The sequence below is a fragment of the Tupaia chinensis genome, unplaced genomic scaffold (assembly GCF_000334495.1).
Source record: "Tupaia chinensis unplaced genomic scaffold, TupChi_1.0 Scaffold000434_1, whole genome shotgun sequence".
Taxonomy (NCBI): domain Eukaryota; kingdom Metazoa; phylum Chordata; class Mammalia; order Scandentia; family Tupaiidae; genus Tupaia; species Tupaia belangeri.
In genome coordinates this window covers 1,255,021-1,280,279 of record NW_006159939.1, presented here as the reverse complement: position 1 = coordinate 1,280,279, position 25,259 = coordinate 1,255,021, and the positions used below count along the sequence as shown (strand labels likewise).

The following is a 25,259-nucleotide window of genomic DNA, read 5'->3' as shown; positions in this document are numbered from 1 at the left end:
AGTTTTTAGAATGCCGAAGTAAAGCAATTGGAACTTGGCTTTTTCTTGTTGGGAGACTATTACTGACTGAATGTCATTATTTGTTATTGCTCTATTCAGATTCTTTTTCTTTCTGGTTCAATCTAGGTTGCTTGCATGTGTCCAGAGATTTGTTCATCTCATCCAAGTTTTCTAGTTTGTGGGTGTATAGTTGCTTGTAGTGTTCTCTAATGATTATTTGTATTTTTGATGCATGTGTTATAATTACCAACTTGGTTACTGATTTTATACCAACTGAGTTACTGATTTTATGTGATACTTTTCTCTGTTTTTCTTGGTTAGTCTAGCTAATGGCTGTCAATTTTGTTTATTCTCTCAAAAACTCAGATTTTCCTTTTGTTGGTTTTAGGATAATTCTTTTATTCTCTGTTTTATTTATTTCATCTCTTTTTTAGTATTTCTTTTCTTCTGGTATTTTTTTGAGGGGAGGGAAGGTTGGTGGTGCTACTGCTTTTCCAGTTCCTTGATATACATCGGTAGGTTATTCATTTGCCATCTTTCTATTTTTTCCTAGGAGCACTAATTGCTATAAACTTCCTTCTTATGACTGTTTTCAGTATGTCCTGAAGATTACAAAAAACTATGTGCTTGTCATTGGTTTCAATAAATCTTTAGATTTCAGTCTTAAATTCTTCAGTAGTTTTGAAGTCATTCTTAAGTCAGTTTTTAAATTTCCATATTTTTGTGTACTTTTGAGGGCTCTTTCTGTTGTCAACTTTTAAAATTCCACTGCGATCAAAAAAGTTTCTGGGACCAGCAGTTAGCATAATGGCTATGTCACTGGACTCCCATGTAGTTGACCGCAATTCGAGTCCCAGACCCAGTGGCTTAAATTCACGTCGGGTGCATATGTGTGTGTTCCCAAGATCCCGAGAGGAGAATGGAGGAGACAGGATTGTGGCATGGCCATCCCCCCTGAGGGGGGATATCTCATTTTCTGTCTCTCTGTCTCTCTCTGTCTTTCTGGTGAGCGCACACGCCCTATAGCAAAAACCTCTCCCCCCAAAAAAGTTTCTGGATACATTTTCTATACTTTGACATTTGTAAAGTCTTGCTGTGTGCCTTTTTATGAGTTCAGTCTTTGAAAATGTTCTATGTGAGAAGAGGAAAATGAGTTTTTTGTAGTTATTGGGTGACATTTGCTATAAATGTCTATCAGTCCAGTTGGTTTATTGTATCAGTTAGTTCCTGTATTTCTTTCCTTATTTTGTATAGATGACCTGTTTAGTGGTGAATATGGGGTTTTGAAATCTTCAACAATTAGTGTATTGCTCTCAATCTCTCCCTTTAAATCTAGCAGTCTTTTCTTATACGTATTTGGGTGCCTAGAGTTGGATGTATAAATATTTATAATTATTATATTTTTCTTAATGAATTCATTCTTTTAGTACTATATAGTCATTTTAGTACAATAAGTATATAGTTCTACATGGAGTCCTTCATATTTCTCTTCATATGTTTTTATCATAAAACCAATTTTGTTTGATATTCGTGTCATCATGCAGATAGTCAGCTGATCAATAGTGTCTTGAGTTCCCATATATTGTCCTCATTTTTAATAATTATATTTCCATTCTTTTTGGTGTCTTGGGCTAGATCAGACACTTCAACTTCGAGGTAAGAGATTCTGTCATCTCTATGTCTAATCTACTGTTAGTACTTTCGAGGGGGTTTTAATTTTCCGTGTTTTATTCTTTATCTCCAGAAAATTGGTTTGATTCTTTCTTAAGGTGTCTGTCTCTTTATGGAATTCCTCCTTTAAGTCATGGAATAATTTTTTTTTCACCTCTGGGAATTGGTTGTTCATTTCCTCTTGCATCTCATTGTGTTTCGATGCAATAAATAGTCTTTAATTGTTCTTCTGAAATTTTTCTAATTTTTTTTGTGTTTTATCCATTGTTGGTGAGGAATTATTGTGGTTCTTCAAAGGAGTGATAATTCTTCATTTTTTTCTTATTTCTTGGGACTCCCTTTTGAATATTAGGCACCTGGTCATCACTTTTTCTTACATTTTTGGGATTGTTTCTGCTGCTATATACTTTTGCACTTCCTTAAGGTACCTGTTAGCCCTGAGTGAATTTCCTTATTCTCCTGTGAGTGAGTATGCTGGAATCCATGGTGGGAGTGTGGGGTTCAGATCGTCACAGGTAGCTTCTCTCCTTTATCTCTTCTATATGAGGGGGTAGATGGGGAACTCCTCCAGAGTCACATTATCTTCAAGGGATCAGTTTATCTCTCAAAGTCTCCAGCCCCAATGGAGCAGGAGACTGAGCTTCCTCTCTCCAATGAGATTTTCTCTCTTCAATAAGGCTTCCTCTCTCTAGAAGACTGGCTTTGGGTGGGGAGTGAACGATTCATAGACTGGGCTGCAGGCCCTCTCCTCCCTTGTTCTGTTGGTCAGGCAGTGGGGCTGAGAAGTCAGGGTCATGTCAGCCAGATGGAAACCAATTCTTTCCTCTCTCCCACAAGACTTCCTCACTCTGATAAGGCTTTCTGTCTCTGATGAGATTTTATGGGGCAAGGTGGTGAGTGATTCATGGGGCCAGGCTGCAGATTCCTTCCTGTCTTGCTCTGGCTAGTTGGAACTAAACTTTACTGTACTTAAATTTTCCCACAACCTTTTTGATGATCCCTCATATTTTTCCCAGGAGAATGAGAGGCAGAGAGAGAGAGAGTCCCAATAGGATCTTCATACCATAATTCATGCCTAGCTTCAGCCAGCCAGGATCACAGGCACCTGTGCACTGCCAAGAGTATACAGGGAGACCCTAGCATGTGAACCAGGGCTTCTCACATATCCTCAGAATCACAGAACATTGTATTACCAATGGGCCAATACAATTGGCTTATCTTTTAAAAGCTTTTTCAGCCCCTTTCACCTCCATTAATAGCCTACATTATTTGAGTTTCTTATGTAGGAAGAAATACACTTCTTGGTAGATATGAGAGTTTTTCTGAGCCTTTTTTCCTGATTCCCCAAGGATGATACAGGGTAGGACACGTAGATTCTAGTTAGTGTCTTTGTTGTACCAGGCACTCTTCTAAACACTGAGGGTTATCAATGAACAAAACAGACAATACTTCTGTCCTAATGAAGGTCACAGTCTATCCAGGGCAATATACAGTAAACATACAAAGAAATGAAGTACAATGTGAGTGGAAAGTGATGTAATTTTAAATAGAATTGTAAGGAAAACTCCATTATCAATATTACATTAAGCAAAAACCTCATGACGTGAAGAAATACGTGATAGAAATATGACTATAGGGAAGAGCTTCTGCTATAGATAGAATAGCAGGAATAAAGAACTTGAGGCAATGTGATAAACCTGGACTGCTCGAGATACAGCAAAATTTAACATAGCTGTAAAGGAACAAGCAAGAGGGACCAGCAGTTGATGTAATGGCTATGTCACTGGACTCCCATGTAGTCAACCGCAGTTCGAGTCCCGGACCCAGTGGCTTAAACTCACACCGGGCGCATGTGCGTGTGTGCCCAAGATCCCAAGAGGAGAATGGAGAAGAGATTATGGCGTGGCCATCCCCCCTTGGGGGTGATTTCTCGTTTTCTGTCTCTCTGTTCTCTCTGTCTGTCTGGCGAGCACACGCGCCATATAACAAAGACCTCAAAAAAAAAAAAAAAAAAAAAAAAAAAAAAAAGCAAGGAAAAGATTCCCCAAGGATGATACAGGGTAGGACACGTAGATTCTAGTTAGTGTCTTTGTTGTACCAGGCACTCTTCTAAACACTGAGGGTTATCAATGAACAAAACAGACAATACTTCTGTCCTAATGAAGGTCACAGTCTATCCAGGGCAATATACAGTAAACATACAAAGAAATGAAGTACAATGTGAGTGGAAAGTGATGTAATTTTAAATAGAATTGTAAGGAAAACTCCATTATCAATATTACATTAAGCAAAAACCTCATGACGTGAAGAAATACGTGATAGAAATATGACTATAGGGAAGAGCTTCTGCTATAGATAGAATAGCAGGAATAAAGAACTTGAGGCAATGTGATAAACCTGGACTGCTCGAGATACAGCAAAATTTAACATAGCTGTAAAGGAACAAGCAAGAGGGACCAGCAGTTGATGTAATGGCTATGTCACTGGACTCCCATGTAGTCAACCGCAGTTCGAGTCCCGGACCCAGTGGCTTAAACTCACACCGGGCGCATGTGCATGTGTGCCCAAGATCCCAAGAGGAGAATGGAGAAGAGATTATGGCGTGGCCATCCCCCCTTGGGGGTGATTTCTCGTTTTCTGTCTCTCTGTTCTCTCTGTCTGTCTGGCGAGCACACGCGCCATATAACAAAGACCTCAAAAAAAAAAAAAAAAAAAAAAAAAAGAACGAGCAAGGACAAGGGTAACATAAAATGAGACTAGAAGGTAGAAAGGAGAATTGGTTGGGGGAAAAGCTCAGAAGGTAGGACCTGTCTTTTAGGGCCTTGTAGATCATTGGAAAGACTAGATATATTACCATGAGTGAGATGAGAAGATACAGAGTGGCAGCATAATCTAATTTTCATTTTGAAAATATTTCTCAAGCTACTGTGTTGTGAAGAGACTATTAGAAAAACTAGAGCAGGGGCCAGCAGATGGCATAGCAGTTAAGTCTCTGTAATCCCACATAGCTGACCATGGTTCAAGTCTCAGGCCCAGTGTCTTAAAAAATCACACCAGGTGCGAGTGCATACATGCCCAGGTTCCCAGGAGAATAGAGGAGAAAGAATTGTAGGATGGCCATCCCCCTCAGTGGGTGATTTCTCACTTTCCTTCTCACTGTTTCTCTCTCTTCTCTCTCTCCCCCCAACACCTCCAGTGAACATACAAAACTTAAGGCAAAAAACACTAAAAAATAAAATAGACCAGAGCAGAGGATAAAGATGCATCAGGAGGCTATTGCAATAACTGAGGTTAGACGTGATGATGAAGACTATCGGTAATGTAGGAAGTAATGAGAAGAGGACTTAGGCTAAGAGAATATGGTAGGCTGGGTGAATAAACAATGAAAATGTATCTGTCACATTTCTGGAGACTGGTAGTCTTGTGTCAAGGGCCATCACGGTTGGGTTCTGGTGAGGTATCTCTTATTTATTCGTAGATGGCCATATTCTTGCTGTGTTCTCACATGGCAGAGAGAGAAAGAGAGGGAGAAAGGGGGAGAAAAAAGCTTTGTTATTTCTTTTTTCATAAGACCACTAATCCCATCATGAGGGCTCTCTCATGACCTAATTGCCTCTCAAAGGCCCTGTCTTTGGGGATTAGTTTCATTATATAAATTTAAGGGTGAGGGAGATAAACTGCTGTCCAAAACAGGCTAAGATTTTAATACTAAAGCCAAAAGGAATTTGTTCATGGGTATGAGTACGAGCTATGAGAGAAATCTATAAATTTTGATAAAATGAACTTAAAACATCTATAATTACACATCATTAGTGGAATATCAGTCATTTATTTTGATCATAGAATTTCCATTTGTCTTCTCAAAATCCCATTTTTCAACAATTTTCCTGGAAATGCGATCTTTGAGAATGTCCTACCACTTCCCTCAAAGTTAATTGATGCTATTTCCTTGGAATCGAAGAATAGCTTACCATCTTGGCTAAGAACATTGTTAAAATCTTTTAAGTCAGTTAATGATATTTTTTAAAATAGCAAGCATAGACCAGTCAGTGGTATGGTTACTTAGTGGCTGGATACCACTTGGCCAACTGTATAGTTTGAGTCTCAGACCTGGTGGCTTAAAACACATGTCAGCCACATGTGCATGTGTGCCCCAATTCCTGAAGGGCATCAGAAATGGAAGAAAAGAGATTGTGGCATAACCATTCTCTGTGGTAGGTACATTCTCACTTCTCTTTCTCTGTCTCTCGGCAAACACATGCACCCTATGCAAAGCTTTTAAAATAAATAAACAATAACTTTAACTTCACTGCTGTAATAATCTGATGTAACCAAGTTAGAAACCAATGCTTTTATCAATATAATGATAATAATATTAAAAGATACGGGAAAAATATGGGTATGCTCTTTATGAAAATAATTAAATTTTTAAGTGAAGAAGTAAAGTCATTTTAATTTCATGCACATATAAACATGTGCATATATCTCTTTTATTAACCATTTTCCCCTTTTCTTTCTTTTTTCTTTTTATTTTTTAGATGTTCTTGGCAGCCCTGACATTTGCAAATATTTCTAAGTCAATTGGTGGAGTCATTATGAAAAGTTCCATCATTCACATAGAAAGGAGATTTGAAATATCCTCTGCTCTTTCCGGTGTAATTGATGGAGGTTTTGAAATTGGTAACTTTTATTTCTATTTTAATGAACATACTCATAGAGGGTAAACAAACAAAAAACCTCTTTATACATTCTCTGTGCTAATAGTTCTCAATCAGGTTATGGTACTTTTATCCCTCAGGAGTAGTTCGGCAATATTGGGAGACATTTTGGTTGTGATAACTTGGGGTTGGAGGGAGAACATCACTGTTACATCCTGAGGGACATATATCTAAGACTGTCCATTTTTACGTTACTTCTGCTAGAGAAATGGATGTAGTTCTATCTGGAAGCTTAAAAGTCCCTTCACTTCAGAGTTTATTTTCTGATTCTTATATATTTTTTCTTCTTTATTTTCTTGTTCCTTTCCTTCTGAAACATATGCAGACTGAGTATACCTTAACTGAAATGCTTGGGACCAGAAGTGTGTTCGCTTTTGGATTCTGGGATATGTGTGTGTATAATGAGATATCTTTGAGATGAGACCCAAATTTAAACTCAAAATTCATTTTTTATATACCTTGTACACATAACTACAAAATAATTTCATATAGTATTTTTGTATTGCAACGTTTGAACTGCAACTTTTCATATGAAGTCAGTTGTGGAACCTTCCACTTGTGTCATGTTGACACTCAAAAAACATTTTGTATTCTGGAGCATTTTGAATATAGTTTTAGATTTAGGATGCTCAACCAGTATAAGATGAATGTTAACATTTCTGGTATTTTTCCCTTTATATTTTTTCTTTCTAAGCATCTCTTGTTCTTGATGTTCTACTAATCTCTGATGTCATCTTCTATCTCATGAAAATTCCAATTTGTAAATTTTAAAATAACATTTTAAATTTACAACAATATTTTATTGTTTCCTTATTATTTTTAGTTTGCCAGTTCTAATTTTATAAATGCCATATGCTTGCTTTTTTTTTTTTTTTTTTTTGAGAGGTTTTTGCTATAGGGCACATGTGCTCACGAGAAAGACAGAGAAAAAGAAAGCAAAAAGTCACCCTCCAGGGGTTTTAGCCATGCTGCAGTCCCTTCTCCTCCATTCTCCTCTCAGGATCTTGGGCATGAACGCACACATGCCCTACCTGAGTTTAAGCCACCAGGTCCTGGACTTGAACTGCAGTCGGCTACATGGGAGTTCAGTGACATAGCCATTGCACTAACTGCTGGTCTCTGAATGCCATATGCTTTTGTACCTTTAGCAATACTAACTGGAGTTTTTCATAGTTCTTGTTTTAGTTTAATCTTTATCTGATTTGTTCATGTGTTACTTAACTTACTGGCTCATTATAGTGCCATTCATGCTGACTTTTTCCATGAAGTGTTGAGTAATTCTTTGTTGTTGTCTATTTATTGTTATGCATGTAGCTCCAGAGGAATCAGAATTGATCGCTACTCTCCTCCCTTGAAATGTTCTTCTTTGCCTTTTTAATCTAAATAATTTACACTCAACGTTAAATTTCAAGTGGCTTCTCTTGTTGGAAACTATTCTATGCTCTCCCCCTTCCTGTTGTTTAATAGCATTTCTGTGCATTTACCTACTTTTCATTTTTCATTTTTTTTAAGAGGGCGTGTGCACTCACCTGAAAAAGATAAGGGAGGGAGAGAGAAAGAATACACCCCGCCCCATGAGGCATAGTCACACTACAATCTCTTCCCCTCCATTATCCATTCTATCAGGATGTGAGCTTGCACGTACACACACTTACAATGTTTTCAAGTTGCCTGGACCAGTATTTGAACTATGGTCAGCCATGTTGGATTTGGCTCCTTTAAACATTGATCTAAAGGGCTAGCCCCACTTACCTAGTTTCAACACTAGTATATATGTTTCTTAAGGACAGGAAGCATGATATATTATTTTTGTATATATCTGGTTCTGAACACCATGGTAGGTAAATAATATGAATTTAAAGAATGTTAGCAATGAATGAATAAATTCATGAATGAGTACTTTTCCCTTAGGTCAGGAAGACCTGTCTCCACTCCTATACAATCCAGTCTACTCCAAACTTCTCAGTAAAATTTTGCTTTGCTAATATTGCCAAGTAATTCACATTTTTTCTTTTATATTTAAAACCTATTCTACTCACTAGTACTATAAGGCTTGACAAAGAGTGGTTTAATATAGGTGAGTTTCACCTCAATCAAATTACATGGTCTTTGAAGGAAGGTAGCATGTCTTACGATCTATTTATAGTCATTCTGGGGCCTTTGATTCTACTGGACATAAAATAGGACTCAGTCAATATTTGCTGTAATAAGTTATATTGATATAATTGTGTTTTCTCTCTAGGAAATTTGCTTCTGATTGTATTTGTAAGTTACTTTGGGTCCAAACTACACAGGCCCAAGGTAATTGGAACTGGTTGTCTTGTGATGGGACTTGGATGCATTCTGACTGCTTTACCACATTTCTTCATGGGATAGTAAGTGTTAAACAGCGCTGTGCCATTAATTATCATTAACTTGTAAATTAGTACTATACTTTGTGTTTTCTTAAACCTCTTTTAAGCAGACAATCAACCTTTAGAGAAGAAAAACCTGCTAAGTATATATAGAAACTGAATACATTTTATAAGTAATAATTAATGTATTGCTTTATTCACCATGACTTTTATAGACTTTAAAATGAGAATACCCCTAAGTAAGATATATTGTTTTATTTCAAGGTAAAGAGTTGTTTATAATTTTTTAATATATCATGTGTACCTTATTTCTTTGCCTGTAAGATTTTTATTGCATTCTTTGAGACTTCACCACTCATTACACTGCATTATGGATTTCCCCTCCAGTCCCACTAAGGCTGTTCTTTCTAAGGTCACTGTGTAGTTATGGTTAGAGTCAGAGGCTCATAAGGAAAAAAAAATAGCAATGATGTAAATAAGATAGAAGGTTCTTTTTTTTTAATCTTTAAAAAAGAATTATTTAATTGTATTTATCATTATTGTTATTATTTTAATTTGATATAGGGCACACATGCTCATAAGAGTGACAAACAGAGAGAGAGAGAGAGAGAGAGGGCAAGTGAAAAAAGCAAGCTTCCATGTCCAGGACTCAAACCTCAGTCATCCATGTGGGAGTTCAGCATCTTAACCACCACACCACCTACTAGCCCAGAAACTCATTTTCATATATACACTAATATAACCAGTGTAAGGATGGCATGATCCTGCTTCTTTTAATCATATTGCTCTGCCTCACATGACTTTGACATCGTGGCCCAAATTGTGGCAATGTTGTTCCAGGCAACAAGACAGAAGAAAAGGAAGATAAAACAAAAAGTATGCAAGGGGTGAGACTTAAGATATACTTTCAGAAGCATAATGCTGCTATCAACTTCACATTAGCCAAGATTAGTTATATTTCACACAAAGAAATAAAGATAGTGGATAAGACAGACTTTATTCTAGGTTGCCATCTTCCCAAGATGAAAATTATAACTTTGATTACTACGGAAGAAGAAAAGAATGGGCATTGAAGGATAATGAGCACCTTCTGCCGGAGACACCAATTACGCATTGCCTAATCCAACAGTCATGCCTTTTGGTCACCATATGTATTAACTCCATTTCATTTTCCTACACTTGACATTCACAAGAACTTTATTCTTTGTGATACTCTTACTTTTTATTTTTATCACATTACAATATTTTTTCTTATTTTCTACTTCATCATTCCCATCCTTCTGCTTCTGACACCTTAATGTCACTTAAGCTCCTTCTTTGATATTTTTAGCTATTCATTCTACATAATTTGCATGGAGTCTATCCCATAAGGGCAACTATCACCTATATTCAGTGACTTTTTCTAATACGTGAGATCTATATAATCAGCCACTTTATAGATATCTCCAATTTAACATCTCACAAACATTTCCCACTCATATATTTAAAACTAAATTCCTCATCATGCAGCTCAAATGAGACCAGCTCAAATATTTCACATTTATTTTTTCAGAAATGGTTTCATTAGCCATAAAGGCACTCAAACCAAAGTCAAAGGCCTCATCCTAGACTTTTCTTTTACCCCCAACACATAACTGGTAATAACCATACCTTGCTGTTTCTACCTTCTCTATGTCAATGTTGGGCATCCCCATGTCTTTAGCTTCATTGATTTCATCATCTCTGGTCTGGACTTTATTGCCTCCAACTTCCATTCTAACTTATATTCTTTTTTTTTTCTTTCCTTTTTTTTTTTTTAGAGAGAGATTTTTGCTAGAGATCACGGGCTCTCACTGGAAAGACAGGGAGAAACAAAGAGACAGAAACCGAGAAATCACTCCCCAGGGGGGATGGCCACGCTGCAATCTCTTCTCCTCTATTCTCCTCTCGGGACTTTGGGCACACACGCACACACACCTGGCATAAGTTTTAAACCATCAGGTCTGGGACTTGAGCTATGGTTGACTACACAGGAGTCCAGAAATGTAACCATTCTGCTATCTACTGGTCCCTCTAAGTTATATTATGTAACTAAATATACAGCTCAAAACACAAACCAAACTATTCTATTACTGTTTAAAACTCCCAGTTTCCTAGAACAATTTTTCAAACTTTGATCCTTGACCACTAGTGGGTGAATAAATCAATCCTGATTATTAAGACTAACAAGTTTTTATAGGACAGAATAGAATAATATTCAGTGTAAGTGGAAACAAATACTATTCTGTGAAACTGTGGCTGGGCTGTACATTTGTGTGAGTGTATGTGTGTGTGTGTGTGTGTGTGTGTGTGTGTATTTGTGATTCTGATGCAAAACAAATTTCTTATTGTTGGTCATGTAAAAATTTAGTAAGTACCTGTTGTTTGTATTAGTAACCATGCTTATCTACATGCATGTTTTTTTATTAATTTGATTTCCAACTATCTTCCTAATTTTATTCTCTATAGCTACCCACAATTGAGGACTACATTCTAGATCTGCATTTTTCCAAAACTGCCATAAAATGTCATACGTTTGCATATGGTGTTTCTCTAGCCTTGAGTACTTGAATACTTTTCTTCTTTTTGTCTATTAAGCTTTTATCCGTATTTAAGATTCAGTTCACATGTCATCCTCACTGTGAAGTGTCCTCTAACCCACCCCACTCTCACCTCTAAGCAAAGCTGATCATCCCTTTTTCCCTGTGACAACTCAGGATCTTAAATTTTAAACTTAATATATCTTTTTATCATATATGTTTATTGTGGACCGTGTAAAATTCTCTGTTTACAAAAATTGTTTTAGTTTTAGTTCTTTGAAGCAGAGCATGCCTCAGCTATATTAGTCTGCCCTCGGCACTACAATGGCACCTCAGAATTTAGGGATATCAGCATTCATTTCTATCATAGTTCCACCTTGGTTTGTTTACTCCCTTATTAAATTGAACTGCATTAGAAGGTTTGGTTTTTTTGTTTATTTGTTTGTTTGTTTTGACAAGTTGGACAGTAGTGTGTGTGTCCATGAAAAAAAGATTAGACAGGTTGTTGGTAGAAAGTGTAGATGAACTGGCATATTTTATAGATTGATTAGGACAATAAGTCTCTAAAGTCTATTAAATACCATTGTAAATTTTCAGGAAATTTAGATTGTGATCATCTTTAAAGATAATTGGAAGGGATTAGTAGATACAGTTAAAAACAAACAAACAAAAAAAGAATGTAAAACCAGTATGTCTCATTATCATGACCAGAATATAAACACTCCTAGTAAGATAGCAAGATGATAACCCAACTTGCCTGGGGAGTATTAAATGAGCTTTCATAGTGGACACTTCCATTTCACTTCCACCATTACCCCTCTAAAATATAGACTGACAAAGAGTATTCCGAGAACTTGGAGAAAAGAGTGGTGCAAAAGAAAGGGCAAATTCCTCTGCGTTTCTGGAGACAGAGAAAATGTTCAGTCAATAAGCAAAATGTTCAATCTAGTGATGTTCTTATAGTTACAGGTATTCTAAAGAAACCAATGTTAATCCGTCAGAGAATTCAACATCAAGCTTTTCAACCTGTCTAACTAGTCAGACTTTACCTTTCAATACATCATCTGAGATATTAGTGAAAGGTAAGAAGTAACAATGACAGCTAAAAAGACCCTAAAAGTATAAATTTAATTGTATATGTAAATATGATTGTGATGTTCCTTAGCAAAATTGATTGAAAAACAAATGGGAAAAAAAATTTGCCCCTCACATACAATATATGTTATACATAAAGAGCTTTTAAAAGTAACTAAGAGGATGGTATAGTAGGAATTCTCAAAGAATATCTGCATTTAAAATAAAGAACCAGGAAGTGATATAGATATGTAAAAAAAAATGTAAAAAAGAGGTGGACAGACAAAGGAAAGATTTCACATTTTATTTCTTATTGGGAATATGTAGACTTGTAACATTGTGGAGGTTAATTTAAAAAATAAGTTAAAGAACAAAACTACACTTCCCAACCTAACATAGTAATTTTGCTTTCACTGATTAATCCTACGGAAATAAGTAGGAATGTGCACAAAGACATTTATAATTATATCTATGTTTCCCTGTGAAACATAATGAAAAACTGGAACTATTTTACGGTTAAAAGGGAGATTGATTAAATAAATTAGAAACTATTATTCAATATACTACCATACAGTCATTAAAATCCTAATACCAAATATTCCTTAACAATAAGGGAAAATTGTTAGAGCATAGTGTTCATTGTAAAAGCAGATTATACTATAAATTGAATAAGTTAAGTATACAATGTACATAAATAATACTATGCATATTGTATGTGCACTAAAAATGTAGAAGATACATGATAACAGTAGAAGTGGCTTTTTGGTTGTTTGTTTTAAGAATTATTTATTGGGACCGGCAGGTGTTGTGGTAGTTACAGACCCTGGATTCTCACATGGCCGACTGTGGTTCAAGTTCCAGACCTGGCAGCTTGCTTTCTCGCTTTCTCTCTCTCTGTCTCTCTCTGGTCAAATTTAAAAAATAATAATAGCAACAAGTGGAACTAACTAAATAAGTAATTCTAAAAATTGTATTTATTTAATTTTATTTATAATTATTATCCTCTTTTACTTTACTATAGGGCATGTGTGCTCAGCAGAGAGAGAGAGGTAAAGCGAGAAAGCAGGTCTCCAGGTCCAGGTCTCAAACCATGGTCAGTCATGTGGGAGTCCAGTGCCTTAATCAGCAAGGTACCTGCTAGCCCTCAGGAAGTCACTTCTGAGCCAATAGGTGGTGTGGAACTTAGGGCGTTGGACTTCCACGTGGCTAACTGCAGTTTTAGCTCTGGACCCAGCAGCTTGAAAATCATGGCAGGTTCATGGGCATGCGTGCCCACAATCCTGAGAGGAGAAGAGAGGATAAGGGACTGTGATGTGGCCATCCCCCCAGGGGGAGACTTCTCACTTTCCCTCTCTGTTGCTCTCTGGTGAGCACATACACACTCTGTGACAAATGCAAAAAAAAAAAAAAAAGGCTTTTGTGTGTAGAAAGATTACAGAGTATTTGTTTTCTTTGTGCTTTTCTGTATTATCAAACTTTGCAAAGTGAATGTAAATCACCTGTAATTAGGAAAATGCAGTAAATGTAAAATTGAATGATTAAGGTTTTAAAGTAGTTGAATATCTGAAAAGAATGTTAAATTTAATACTTAAAATGAAACACTCTCCTGTCTACACAGGTTGTGAAAAGGACTCTGGATCATACATGTGGATATATGTACTAATGGGTAATATGTTACGTGGCATAGGAGAAACCCCCATAATGCCACTGGGGATGGCTTATATTGATGATTTTGCTAAAGATGGACACTCCTCTTTTTATGCAGGTAATGTAGAGGAAATGTTACGTTGACAATTACTTTTCCTGGGTTTACACTTAAAATAAGCACATTACTAATTTCATTCTTTTACTTATTATAAAAATTGTTTGGAGAAATGCATTGTGTAATGTCACTTTATAAAACGTGTCAAATAACTGTGTTCTTGGCCTCTGATAAAATTCTCTCATAATATTTCCAGGTATTTTGGGTGCAGTATCAATGATTGGTATCATCTTTGCCTTTGTACTGGGATCTCTGTCCGCCAGGCTGTATGTGGATGTCGGATATGTAGATCTAAGTAAGTACAATCAGAACAAGGTAACATGACCGTGTCCTCAAGCACAGGTCAACCTTCTTTTAAATAATTGAATTCACTTTCCATAGTCTTTTGCATACCAATTTGCAGAAGTTGTAAACAGGAAAAAATGCATCAGTAATCAGAATAAAATTCTGGTCTCTTTTCTGGAAGGCTTTTCATACGGCAACATTTAGTAAGTGATTTGTAGACAAATGAATGGAGGACATACATAAATAACATCTGCAATCTCCCTGTCCTCTTCACTCTCAGAACATGCTTTCCTTCTGAATTCATAGAAGAAATAGAGGTCAGATTATAGAAATGGCCTCACCTTCAGCCCCTCCTTCCTACAATTATACATGCACAGGACCAGCTGGTGGGTTGGAGGCTAAGGTGGCTGGATAGCTTGTGGCCGATTGCCTAGTTCAAGTCCTGCATACAGCAGCTTGAAAAACACACCATGCATGTATGGATGTGTGCGCAAAATGCTGAAAAGAGAATAAAGGAATTGCAGCATGGTCACCCCCCTGGGAGATACTTCCTCACTTCCTCTTTTTCTCGCTTGTGAGTGAATGCACCCTATAGCAATTAAAAACAAAACAACTCAGTGGAAAAGGTATCCATCTTCAGCCAGTGTTACTATACTCTGATCGGCCAGTTCAAGTCTCAGACCCAGAAGCTTGAAAAACACCCTGTGCACATGTACATGTATGCCAGGGATCCTGAGAGGAGAATAGAGAATGGATTGTGGCATGGCCATCCCCCGGGAGGTGCTTTCTCATTTTCTCTCTCTCTGTCTCTGTCCAGGAAGTGCCTGTGCCTTATAGCAAATTTTTAAAGTAAATATAATTTTGCAAACTCCAGTGCTAAGAAGAGCAAAAAAATAGCAAAAACGAGTAAAGAGTGCGGTGGTTAGGCTGGGAAGAACTGGTGGCGACCCTCCTCCTCACGAACCTAAAAACATGTGTGCAACTCAGTCCTCGGTCTTTCTTTTTTCCCCCAGTTTGCCAGAGGGCATATGTGCTCATCAGAGAGAGATAGAGACAGAGAAAAAGAGAGGGAGAGAGGAAGAAAGCACCCCACACTGGAGTGTGATCATATGGCAATCACTTTCTCTTATATTTCTCCATCCTTTTGGGATTTTTTTTGGATATACACACACAAACCTGGTGGTTTTTTAGGCCGCCAGGGTCAGGATTCAAACCACATGTTTGGTCATATGGGAGTTGGATCCTTTAATCACTAGATATAGGGCCAGTCCTACCAATTTTCATTCAGAAATTTGGGCCCTGGGTTACAAGATCTTCTCTTTTTATTAAAAAAAAAAAAAAAAAGACAGAGACAGAGATACAGTGCTCCTGACAGAGTCCCAATGCCAATCTCCTTTCCCATCTTCAGCCAGTCCAGATTATAAGTGTGCATGTGTCAGACATACTCAGGGAGGTCTCCAGACTTGAACTAGCAACTTTGTAATGTACATCTGCCTTGCAGAGTGTCATGCTTTAACATGATGACTCTCTCTGGCCCTAGATTTTTAAGTGTTCCATATGGTTTTATTAGCCGTTGGCATAATGCTGTGCAGAATTCATTCATCCGGAATGCCCCAGAACTCATGCATCTTCCCTAACTGAATCTTTATTGACTAGCAACTCTCCATTTCCACTTCTCTTTGCCCCCAGCAACAACCATTCTGCTCAGCTTTTATAAGTTCAACTATTTTAGATACCCTATATTAATGTTATACCTTGGGGGCAGCAGATGGCATAGTGGCTATATCACTGGATTCCCATGTAGTTGACCACAGTTCGAGTCCTGGACCCAGTGGCTTAAACTCATGCCAGGCACGTGTGTGTGTGTGCCCAAGATCCTGAGGGGAGAATGAAGGAGAAGGGATTGTGGCATGACCATCCCTCCTGGAGGGTGATTTCTCACTTTCTGTCTCTCGGTCTCTTTTCGTCTTTCTAGCAAGCACACATGCCCTATAGCAAAAACTTCTAAAAAAAATAAATAAATAAATAAAATAAAAAGAGGTATACCTCATACAAATACAGTATTTGGCTTTCTGTGACTGGCTTATTTCATTCAGCATAATGATCTCAAGTTCATTTATGTTATTATTGTACTTATTGCAGGATTTTCTTCTTTTTTAAAGTTTAATAATATTGTATTTTATAAAGTTTAATAATAATGTATATACCTCATTTTCTTTATCCATGTATGTCCTGATGGGCATTAGATTGTTTCTACATCCAGGCTATTGTGAATAGTGCCTCAATGAATCCAGGAGTGCAAATATCTCTTTGAGATCCTGATTTTAATTTTTTTTTTCAGATATTAAAATTATTTTAATACTTTAATCTTGAAATTTGCTATCATACATACCCACCATCTCTTTATATTTCATAGGCCATATTTCAGAGATATTCAAAGTGAGATTAATTTGATGATGCATTCTCAGGAAATCTAGAATACTGTCCTTTAGTAAGTTATTTCCTACTCATTATTTTGTAGTATTTATTAACTAGTGCAATACAGCATTAAGGTATCATTTAGGAGGGAAATACCTATGATGTGGATTTGTCATACCAATTCCTTGGCACTCAAGGTGTCTTTTGAAGCTTCTTCTTCGTCTTCTAATTTCCTCACAGTAAATTTAGCCTCTGCTAGTTCTTCAGCAACATGTATAGTGGTTTGTTTGTGGAGGGTAACTGGTCCTGTTTTTATTCTGGAAACTCCATTGGCTAGTGCCATGAAAACAATCAGCTGGTCTTGCAGATACTCATCTACAGAACCACCATGTCTAAGATTTGCTAATAGCATTTCAGCAGCTTCAATTCCATTCCTGTCTGTCTTCACACCTAGTTTACTCAGCAATGACCCAGCAAGCAAATAGCCAGTGGATGTCTCAGCAGTAATCTTTATTCCATTTCCATTGCCAAATGCTTGGTCTTTAGGTTCTTGAACAGGCTGTATCCTAACAAAAAGATTCCTCATCTCCTTTCTGATGCATCTCACAGCTGCCGCCACCATGTCTTCTGCTGCTTTAAATGGCAAAACACCAGCAACAAATGCTCTTTCATATATCTTAGTCACAGAGCCATGGTCTTTTAGATTTATTAGTTCAATTGTTTAACTGGTGACATTCAGACAATCACTTCGCTGCCCCCTTTTGGATAATAGCCCCTCATTTTAATGTCACAATTAAATTTGAAACCAAATTTTTCAACAATTGGCTTGAAAAATATCGACCTTTGGGACCATTTCAGCATTAGTCCCACCTTTCAAACGAAGTTCAGATGGAGAAGCAGTAAAGAGAACCCAGGGCATTGAGACCTGCATCAAGTGGCATACGCTCCCTGCCATCTTGGGATCTGCTGGGTGGAGTCCACCTTTGATCTTCTCTGGTGTAAAGGTTATTTCTCTTGAGCTGGTTTCTGCTCCTTCCAGTTGCCCATCACATAAATCTCAAATCATTTCCAGTCCTGATCAGTGTTGAGGCCTGAGGCCTGGAGTGCTGTGGCTGGTCTAGATCTTCTGCACCCATAAGGGGAGGCCCAAGAGGCAGCTCAGGGCCATGGGCACCCTGAATATCTGGCCGCCCTGAATTTGGCATTTCTTCAAGGGGCACGTAAATCAAGGTTATATGTCCGTGACATATATCGCATATGCTGGGCAGCTGCATCTGACAACATTCTCAGTCAGGTCTTACTCCATGGTCTTACTCCAACACAACTTTCCCCAGATAAGTAACCTCCTTTTTTTAGATTCCCTTAACACCACGATTTCTCCCATGATATGAGCTAAATGTAATAGTTCATTGTTGGTGCACACAGCAGTGCTTTGCCCAGCTCTGTCCTTATTTTTTTATATATATACCCAGAAGTGAGACTAGTAGGTCATATGGTAGTTCTGTGTTTCAGAGTTTTAGTAAATTTTATACTGTTTTTCGTAGTGGCTACCCTATTTTGCACTCCACCAGCAGCATGCCAGGATTCTAATATAGCCACATTCTTAACCAATGTTTATTCTCCTTTCTTTCTTTTTGTAGTTTTTGTTTCTTTATCGAGTGGGGAGGGGCAGGTAAAGAGAGGGTGTCTTTGACAGAGACCCATTATGCTGTGATCCCTTCACCCCTTTACAATGAGGACTCTGGGTATGCACCTAGTAGGTTTAAGTCAACCTGGGATCTGAACCTGAGGCTTCCCATATGGCTCCAATATTGTGCTGAAGTGTTCCACCATGGGCACCACTGAAGCTAGACTTTTTTTTTTTTAATAGACATTATATCAGGTACAAGATGATACCATATTGTGCTTTTGATTTATATTTCCTTGATAATAAATGACATTGAACATCTTTTCTTCTGTTCACTTGTATGTCTTCTTCGGAAAATTTTCTATTCTGGTCTTTAACCAATTTTTTAAAAGGTTTTTGCCATAGGGTATGTGTGCTCAATGGAGAGAGACAGACAGATACAGTGAAACAGGAAAGCGAGTTCTCTGTTAGTGTGTAGAAACTACTTAGTTTTGTATGTTGGTTTTTGTATTCTGTAATTTTATTCAATGATAACAGTTTGTATGTGAGTGTGTGTGGAGTCTTTAGAGGTTTTTATGTATATAGTCATGTCATCGGCAAATGGAAAATTTTACTTCTTTTATTCCATCTTGGATCTGTTTTATTTGTCTTGCTTAATTGCTCTTTCAAAGACTTCTATGTCTATCTGTCTATCTTTGTTCCTAATATTAATAGAAAGGTCTCAGTTTACACCCTTGAATTTGATGTTAGCCATGGGCTTTTCACATATAACTTTTATTATGTTGAGCTAATTTCCCTTTATTCCTTGCTTGTTGAGAATTTTTCATCTAAGAGTGTTGATGTTTAGCAAAAGCTTTTCTGAATCTACTGGTTCTTGTCCTTTATTTAATTAATTTGATATGTTACCAATTGATTTTTCTATGTTGAGTTATCATTACATTCCTGGTATAAATCCCACTTGGCTGTGATATAATATTCATTTAATGGGCTGTTTGATTTAGGTTGTTAGAATTTTGTTAAGGATTTTTTGCATTGCATGTTGTGGAGCAGCTGCTTATTACTCCATGCCCTTTTGCTGGTAAAGATTCTGCTGGGGAAAAAAAAAAGTATGATAATCTTATATGGTTTCCGTGTATATAATAACTTGCTTTATTCTTGTTGCATTTAAAGTTCCTTTTCTTTGAGTTTTAACAATTTTATTATAATGTATCTCAGTGTAAGTATTGTCCTCCAGGTTTTGGAAGTTTTAAGCCATTATTTCATTGAATAAGCTTTCTGGTTCTCCTCCCCTCTTCTCTTTCTGAAAATTCCATAATGTGCATATTGGTCCTCTTGATGGTAGTCCATGAGCCCTTTAAGCCTTCTTCACTCTTTTCATCCTTTTTTGTTTTAGCTCCTCCTGACTGGATAATTTCAAATGACCTGTCTTCATACTTCCTCATTCTTTCTTCTACTTGATCTAGTCTGTTATTGTACCTTAGTATTGAATTTTTTTCACTTTAGCTGTTCTTCAGTTGTATATTCTTTAGCTCTAACATTTTGTTTCATTCTTTTTAAAATTTTCTCTTTGTTGAAATTCTCCCTTTGTTCCCACATTGTTTTCCTGAGCTTGTTAAACATTTTCATGATGGTTATTTTGAATTCTCTGTCATGTGATTCATATATCTCCATTTTCTTTTTTTCTTTAAGAGGTTTTTGCTATAGGGCACACACGTGTGCTCGCCAGAGAGACAGAGAGAGACAGAGAGACAGAAAGCGAGAACTCACTCCCCCAGGGGGGATGGCCACGCTGCAATCCCTTCTCCTCCATTCTCCTCTCGGGATCTTGGGCACGCATGCACGTGCACCCAGCGTGAGTTTAAGCCACTGGGTCCAGGACACGAAATGCGTTCAACTACTTGGGAATCCAGCGACATAGCCATTACGCTAACTGCTGGTCCCTCTCCATTTTCTTTTTGAGAGAGGTTTTTGCTATAGGGTGCATGCACTCTTCAGAAATAGAGAGAAAGAGAGAGAGAGAGAAAGAGAGAAATCAGTCCCTGGGGTTATGGTCATTCCACAATCCCCTCTCCTCCAGTCTCCTTTTGGGATTTTGAACATGCACCTGGTATGAGTGTCAAGCTGCCAGGGCCAGGACTCAAACTGCAGTTTATCATGTGGGAGTCTAGCACTTCAACCACTATGACACCTGCCAGCCCCCCCATATATCTCCATTTTATTGAGATTAAGTTCTTGGATTTTTATCTTATTTCTTCTTTTTGGATCTTGTTTCCCAATTTCTCATTTTCCTTAATATTGTTAGTATCTGTGTATTAGAAAAAAAAAAATCACCACCTCTCTGAGTCTTCACAGGTGAGCCATGAAAATATAAAATTTTCACCAATTCATTCTGCCAGAAATTCCATTAATCTTTCAAACCATGCTTGTTTAAACTAATACCTTGGTTTTTAGAAGCCCTTTCTAATCAAGAATATACAGAATCTCATAAGATAGGTTGAGACAGAAGCAAGTCCATTGGTCAACTTCTAGATAAGTTTGAAAATCTGTGACACTGTCCAATATTTTCCCTCCCCAGAGAAAATATGGAAGATGGAGTTTTTCACCTGCCCGGTCTGCATGACATAGCAGGGGCAAGAAGGAGCTGTGGCTAGTGCCTGAACACCAGTTCAAACCTCTGTCTTTGTTCCTTACAGCCCTCAGGGATCTCACGTATGCCTGGTCTGGTCACAGGAGAGACAAAAGTCAGAAAAGCTAAAATGTTAGGTTTGTTTTACAAATCTTTTCTTTCCTATGGAGAAGCAGGGAGCTAGGTTTCTTTTGTTTTTGTTTTGTTTGTTCACTCTGCACTCAGCCATGGGAAGAAGCTGTAGTAAGTGTCCACACAGTTGAAGTTGTCACCTTGTTCTTAGTAATTCCAGCAGTCTAGCATATTCCAGGGCCTATCTGCACTGTTATATAGATGAGACAGAAGCCAGTCCCCTAAGTAGCACTTGAAAAGTTGAAATGTCAGATGTGCAGTCAACTTTTTCCCTGTCATGGGGAAAGCTAGAAATTTTTTTCTCTCTCTCACTCTGTGTTGAGCCAAGGCAAAGAGCTGTGGCAAGTGTCTATACACTAATTCAAACTGCTCATTCTTCCCAATCATATGGCATATACTGAGGTGAAGATTATGGCAAGAGGGTGTCTACAATTTTCCTACTGGTTTCCATGTGGCTGGACTGGCACTTACCCAGGAGACTCTGAGTGAATAGCTGTATTTTTCATGAATGGAAATGATCTGTGTATTGTTATTGAATCGATGTGTTGTTGGAAAAAGGAGCACTTAGGACTCTCATTCTGCTATACTGCTGATACTTTACATATACTTATTACTTGGACCAAAATGATTCATTTGCACTTGAGATTTACATGTTGCTCTTATGCATGCTCTTAGAAAATTATTTCTGAAGCAAAATGAATGATCCCTAACATTTAGAGTCCAATTCTTCTGGGTTATCATTTTGTTTTCTTTTTATATTGAATATTACATCTTCTGAATTACTTTAAATCCTGAGTTTTGTTGTGTGTATTTGTTTCCATCAATATTGTCCTCTATGTTCTCAGGGGAGTTGGTAATACATATTTCTGCCAGAGGGGGCAAGCCTGACTCTTGGCTCTAGAAATTTCTTGCAAACTCTTTCAGTTTCATTGCTGGTACTTTTTTGATAGCAGATGTTGTCAAAAAAAAAAAAAGCTTTCAAATAACAATGAGAATTCATATTTCTTTCAAAAATAGTTTGCTGACTTAAATGTCCAATCATGGCAGTCACCTAGTCTGTCATCAGAAAAGCCACCAAGTTCACACAAGCTCAGAAAATGAAATAAGTCATGACTGATTCTCAGACAACAGCAATAATGTCATCAACTGTTAAACTTTACCTGGTTTGAGAGATGATAAAATAAAAAAAAAATAGGAGAAAACGTGTCTTAGAATTGATTAAACACAGTTTACTTTCTTTATATGTGGATGACAGCAATAATTATCATTATTGTTCATATCCTATTGTATTTCAAAATGATTTTTGACTAGCTTCTTCTAATTATTTATTCTAGGCAGTATCACAATAACTCCTAAGGACTCTCGTTGGGTTGGCGCTTGGTGGCTTGGTTTACTTGTGTCTGGACTATTATGCATTATTTCTTCTGTACCATTTTTTTTCCTGCCCAAAAGTCTGAATACATCACAGGAAAAAAGGAAAGTTTCAATATCTTTGCATGTGCTCAAAACAAATGGCGAAAGTAATCAAACAGAAAACTTGACTAACGATGGACAAAATGTTACCAAAAGTGACACTGGTAAGTATTTGACTTTTACCATCAACTTGGAATTGCTAGTTCCAAGGAAAGGGAAAAGTGGTATTCCAGAAGAATAAACCATACTCACATCATCTGCAGTTAGCTTTCTTCTGCACTAAATTTAGCTGAACTATTTTTCTAAAATTGAGATTAAAATCAATAAATATTTCCTAGGCACATACACTAAAAAGTACTAGATGCGTATCTTTAACAAGAAGAAATCAACAAAATGCTAAAGACATACGTCCCTTATAGACCAAAAAGTATACATTAATTTAAAATTATATGTAAAATCTCAAAGTTAAAATGGCTGTAATCTTTTATTCATTCATTTATTCGCTGATTTGACAAATGCCACTAGGCACCATATTACGCCATTGTGGTAAAACCTTACCTCTCCTTTCCAAGAATTCACAGCCCGGTGGGTAATACTGAGAAGTGTATAGACAATGGCAATAAAATGCATCACGTCCAGTGATAAGGTTAAACGAAACTATTCTCAGGTTAAGAGATGGAGTAAGAAGTCAGGAGAGGTTTCTCTCCAGGTAATTAAAGTAAGATTAGTTTTCCTAGTAATTGTATAGAAAAACAAATATTGCTTACCTTGGGCCAGCCTGTATCCTAATGGTTAAAGAAACCTGATCCCATATGCCAGACAGCAGTTTGAATCCCAGCCCTGGCAGCTTGAAAAACACACTGGGTGTATGTGCATCCATGCCCAAAATCTCAACAGGATGGAGAAATGAAGAAAGAATTGTGGTGTGACTATGCCCCTTTAGAAGGTGCTTTCTCCCTCTCTTTCTCTCTGTCTCTGACAAGTGCCTATACTCTCTGGCAATTTTATATATATATACACATATATAGTCTATCTAAATGTTCAAAAGGAGAAAGCAATAGAAGTTAATATAACTGGAGTTAATAATGTAGAATTCACATTGGATGATACCTTCTTTTTCAAATATAGGCCCTAGGAGCTTGTGAAGAACTACTGAGAAGCAAAAATCAGTCCAGTAGTAGCCAGGCAAGATAGTTGAAACAATGAAGGTTTTTTTTTTTTTTTTTTTTTTTTTTTTTTGGGAGTTTTTCTCTGTTGGGGGCATGGGGTCCCCCAGAGAGACATAGAGACAGAAAGCGAGAAATCACCCCCAGGGGGGATGGTCACGCCGCAATCCCCTCTCCTCCATTCTCCTCTCGGGATCTTGGGCACGCCGGCACCCGCACCCGGCATGAGTTTTAAGCCACCGGGTCCAGGACACGAACCGCAGTCGACTACGTGGGAATCCAGCGACATAGCCATTACGCTAACTGCTGGTTCCCAAACAATGAAGTTTTGACAGTAGTTTTTTACCAGAGGGAAGTAGTGAAATAGTAAAGACAAAGCAGTACAAATGCCTAAACTCTTAGCAACATTTTCAAGTTGTCATTGAAATGAAATTATAAATTCTCAGGTATATATTAGTTCTTTCATTTACCCATTTTAATGTTAATTTTTTCTCCCAACCTCCTCTCTAACCAGAGAACAATGATGTCCTAAAGCCAACCCATACTGGCTCCCAAGAGAGGACTGTTAAGTTTTTTGTTTATTGAGATTTTTTTTTTTTTGAGAGATTTTTGCTATAGGGTGCATGCATTCGCCAGGAATAGAGAGAGAGACAGAGATACAGAAAGTGAGAAATCACTCCTCCCCTCCCGCCTGTGGGGGGAATGCCACACCACAATTTCTTCTCCATTTTCTTCTCAGGATCTTGGGCATTCACACACACTCCCAGTGTGAGTTTAAACCACTGGGTCTGGGACACAAACCATGGTAAACTACATGGGAGTCCAGTGACATAGCCATTTCGCCAACTGCTGGTCCCAGGACTGTTCAGCTTTGAGATACATTGGTAGCTTGAAACGGACCGCGGGAGGAGAATTTAGCATCACTTATTACCATAAAGTGGGAAATACTATAAATCAGGGTTTATTTTCCCAGTCAGTTGTCGAACATTTACCAGCACACCCCTGTGTTAGATTTTTGAAACTTAACATGTACACTAAAAACAGCAGAAGACATGTACATCTTGCAGTGTTATGTTTCTATTCTACCAAATAAAAATTATCAAAGTTAATTGATTTTGTAAAGCTAGAAGAACCAGCATTGTGTGCAAGAAACAAGAAAGTTGAGAGGATAATCAAGATGCAAAAACGGGACAATTATAAACACCATATGTATTATCAACTGTGTTGCAGGATAGTGACCTGAATAGTAAGGAGTACATTAATTATGAGATTATTAGGAATTAATGAAATAACTAAGAACAAGTAGTCAGAAGAAAAGTATTGGACTTAGTCTATATGCTCTTGAGTAGCAGTAAAATTAGTTGGTTAGAAAGAAAAAAGATTTCGGGAACCAGCAGTTAGCGTAATGGCTATGTCGCTGGACTCCCACGTGGTCGACCGCGGTTCGTGTCCCGG

The 25,259-nt window shown here is 37.5% G+C and overlaps 1 protein-coding gene and 1 pseudogene across 1 annotated transcript in view; one reads left to right on the top strand and one right to left on the bottom strand.

The window, feature by feature from the left end:
- Window positions 1-25,259, top strand: part of SLCO1B3 (solute carrier organic anion transporter family member 1B3) — an 83,994-nt gene that overhangs the window by 28,434 nt on the left and 30,301 nt on the right. Inside the window, exons 3-8 of the mRNA XM_006155085.3 lie at window positions 6,210-6,351; window positions 8,632-8,764; window positions 12,265-12,383; window positions 13,994-14,140; window positions 14,334-14,432; window positions 22,560-22,802. Of these exons, the coding sequence (XP_006155147.2) occupies window positions 6,210-6,351; window positions 8,632-8,764; window positions 12,265-12,383; window positions 13,994-14,140; window positions 14,334-14,432; window positions 22,560-22,802 (883 nt within the window). The remainder of the gene's footprint in view (window positions 1-6,209; window positions 6,352-8,631; window positions 8,765-12,264; window positions 12,384-13,993; window positions 14,141-14,333; window positions 14,433-22,559; window positions 22,803-25,259) is intronic.
- On the bottom strand, window positions 16,857-17,714 carry LOC102482699 (RNA 3'-terminal phosphate cyclase pseudogene; annotated as a pseudogene).